The sequence below is a fragment of the Cyprinodon variegatus genome, unplaced genomic scaffold (assembly GCF_000732505.1).
Source record: "Cyprinodon variegatus isolate N-32 unplaced genomic scaffold, C_variegatus-1.0 Scaffold203, whole genome shotgun sequence".
Classification (NCBI taxonomy): Eukaryota; Metazoa; Chordata; class Actinopteri; order Cyprinodontiformes; family Cyprinodontidae; genus Cyprinodon; species Cyprinodon variegatus.
The window spans coordinates 257693-260940 of NW_015150656.1; the positions used below are offsets into that span (position 1 = coordinate 257693).

At 43.5% G+C, this 3248-nt stretch overlaps 1 protein-coding gene across 1 annotated transcript in view; it reads right to left on the reverse strand.

The window, feature by feature from the left end:
• Positions 1-674: 674 nt before the first annotated feature.
• Positions 675-3248, reverse strand: part of LOC107088013 (multiple epidermal growth factor-like domains protein 9) — a 7451-nt gene continuing 4877 nt past the window's right edge. Inside the window, exon 3 of the mRNA XM_015379908.1 lies at positions 675-2590. Within this exon, the coding sequence (XP_015235394.1) occupies positions 2070-2590 (521 nt within the window). The 3' untranslated portion in view covers positions 675-2069. The remainder of the gene's footprint in view (positions 2591-3248) is intronic.

Below are 3248 nucleotides of genomic sequence, written 5' to 3' on the forward strand. Positions count from 1 at the left end.
GAGACTATGCATAAATTTGGCATAAAAACAGAATAGTTTTGTGACAAGCTGTGGAAACGTGTTTTTGACTATGATACGCAGTTTCAACAAATACTCTATGTTGGCTTTTAGGAGCTCAGATTAATGGTCTGCATCTGGTAAACTCCTTTAACAAACACATTCCAAATATAAGCATAATTTCTAATCCCAATTAAAAGTTGTATTCCTAAAATACTTGGGTGGATCAGTTGTAACTCATTGTCTATTCAGTGGTTTGATTATTCACTTTCAGTAAGCCTGTTTGAGCCGTTGGCTTTGTTTTCTGCTTTCAGCAGACATGAAAGGCTTCTGCCGCGGCCTACGGCAGATTCAGTCCACCTACTACAATGTACGGCATGTATTCACAGCTAATGTTGGTCCACCTCCCTTTTGTTTTGTAGATTTTTCCTTAATTTTTTGTTAACAAGAGATGGGCGTGATGGGAAACCCCAGAAGAGCAGTCCCGCAGCTACTCAAGCCAGCCTGCAGCTACTCCACAGTCAAGATAGAAAGATATCCCTTCATCGTTCTCTTCTACGGTTTGAACGTCAGTCTTTGCCTGATTTGACACTTTTCCAAAAAAGCAAGATAACAGGCCAGTGGCTGCATGTGCGTGATTCCTGCAGGAAGATTAAGAGAAACACCAAACAGTTAATCCCATTTTTTTATTTGAGAGTTGAGCTCTGAGTTTCAGGTCTTATTTACAGTTGCATTGTTGCGGTTCTGATTTCTGGGAGCTCCAACCGCCGATGTGGTAAAGTAGGAAATAAAAACAATTTTAAAAAAGCTGACGGCAACATCACACCCAGAGAGAGGGTCAGAGCTTGTTGAGTGACAGTGCACACACAATATCCTAGCTGTACAATAATCGTGCTACTATTCACATTCAGCTGTACATTAAGAATCCTATTTACAGTGATCACATTAGGGAGAGAGCCAGTACCTGAGGAGTTACTTCCACCATTGGGTTTACTCATTCACCAGAATAAAAAGATGCACATCCGTCTCAGAAACACCATATCCACAAGATCTATATCCAGGATTTTTACAGCTCTCTGCTCCTAATGATGCAACAACCCTGGAAGTGGTTGAAGGAAGTAGTGGGCTCCATGACAACAGGATCAACAATGGAGTTCTGTTTGTTCTAGACATTAAATGGCCTTATCATTTGCGTCACGCACCCACCCTCCACATTAATGTGAATCAATTTTTGAAAGGTTTGTCTTTGCTGAGGTAGGCAGCGAAGAGCAGATTAGATTAGAGTGTTATTGGTGTTTTTACGCAAGCCCAAGATGTGTCATTTCCCCTTGCAGCACCCAACATTGGGTGTTTGTAAAAGTTGACTATTGTTTCTTTAAGAGAAACACTCCTCTCAGATACTTCAAGTTAGCTGGCACACTTCAAGAAAAAAAAAAAAAAAGACAGGAAGCTATAAACAAAAAGGTGAGGTCAATTTACTCAGGCTCTCTCCAAAAGCACACCTGTACATGGAAACATAACGGCCGAGTGATTAATACCGTTCAACAGCACATCAGATTTAAAAACACCACAAAGAAACGCCTTGGAAATGTGCAGCATTTTCTCCCAAAAATAAAAACGAACCAATAAATAAAAAAAGAGAATAAAAATAATTCATTAAATAACAATCATTGTCTCAGTTTAGGATCACCTGAAAAGGGATCAGCGTCAACTTAAACTGTCCGGAGTCCATTTAAAAAAGGAAAGAAAAAAAAAATCTATGAAATGCTCCAAGTCCTCCGCCTTTTTACATTTACAGTACAACAGCGACCTCTGCAGGCCTGAATCTCATTCAACCTCATTATATTGGAACCATTTTTACCAATTACCCACTTCACAATCAAATATATCTAAAGAGGGCGATGATTCAGGTCAAAACGTCTGTTTTCTGTCAGTTTGCCAGGAGTAGTGATTTCTGCAGAGGAGCAGGGTAACAGAAGCAGTCACACATTGAGGAGCGGTAGATTTGGTATGATCCAGCAGCTTTACGTCGTCTGTAAATCTAGGAGTCTGAGTGGAGGCTGAATGGGGCGTTAAGCCTTGTAGTTGTTCGCCTGCGTGGTGAGGGCCAGCTGACCGTTGGGGGCCACCTCGGTGGCCTCGTCCTCCAGCAAGCCGGACACGTCTGCGTTGGGGATGCTGTCATGGTAGCTGCTAAAGCTGATGTTGTCCTCCTTCAGCTCAATGGTCCAGAAGGGGGCGTTGAGCTTGCGGTTCTGATACTCCCGGTAGGTGTACACGCCTCCCACGAAGCCCAGCAGCAGCAGCACCACCAGAATGATGACGGCCAGGATGATGATGTTAAACTGCGTCCATGAGACCTCGGTTAGGGCTGCTGTGGTGTTATCTGTGGGGCTGCTCAAGCTGGTCAGCAGGGCCTGGGTGGTGCTGCTGCTCGAGGCGTTGTCGTCAACCTCGTTGAATCTGAGAGCCGGCCTGCCTTTGGTTGCTGTGGAGGTGGAAGTGGTGCTGGTGAGAGATGACGTTGGGGAAGCGCCACTGGGCGGGGGGGGTTTGGTTGTGACCTCTGCTGGTGCTGGAATCAGTCGAGGGTCTAAGGAGAATAAAAACATTTGAAACTTCAGTGAATCTTAATTTGTAGCCTTAAGGAATTCACGCTGATGTAGGAAAGGTCCAAGAAATGATCCAGAACCGACTGGCCACTATTCTGGATCGTTCAATTGTCTTTAAAAATCAAAACACTAAATGCTGAATGCATGTCCAGCTTGCTGACAACAATGGTGTAACTATCGGTAAGAGGAGTATGCAGTTGCTTAGGGGCCCTGGCCTCCTATTAGGGTCGGGGGCCCCTTCACTGACACCAGGTAGGCCCCCTACACAATTCTGGACAAGGATGTCTCTTTGCAAATATAATGGTGCAAAAAAATCATCTTAAACCCACCTGACACTAAACTGAATGACCGGACCGTATAAATACCCCAACACATGGCAGACTTCAACAGGATGGTGAGCGAGACAGTGGTACTTTTAATTATTATGTTAATAATGCGTATAGTTCATTAGACGGTTGGTAAAAAATACACTCCTATTGTTGGAATAATTATGTATAAGATACTTAATGTTTGTTCTTATGATGTGTAATGTCTGACATATTACTGTTCCAGAGAGGTGTTGCACAAGCAGTATAGGTCAACTCTCAGGAAGTATTGCTCAAGCTTAAAGAAACCAGGAGGTTCTCGGACCATTTGACC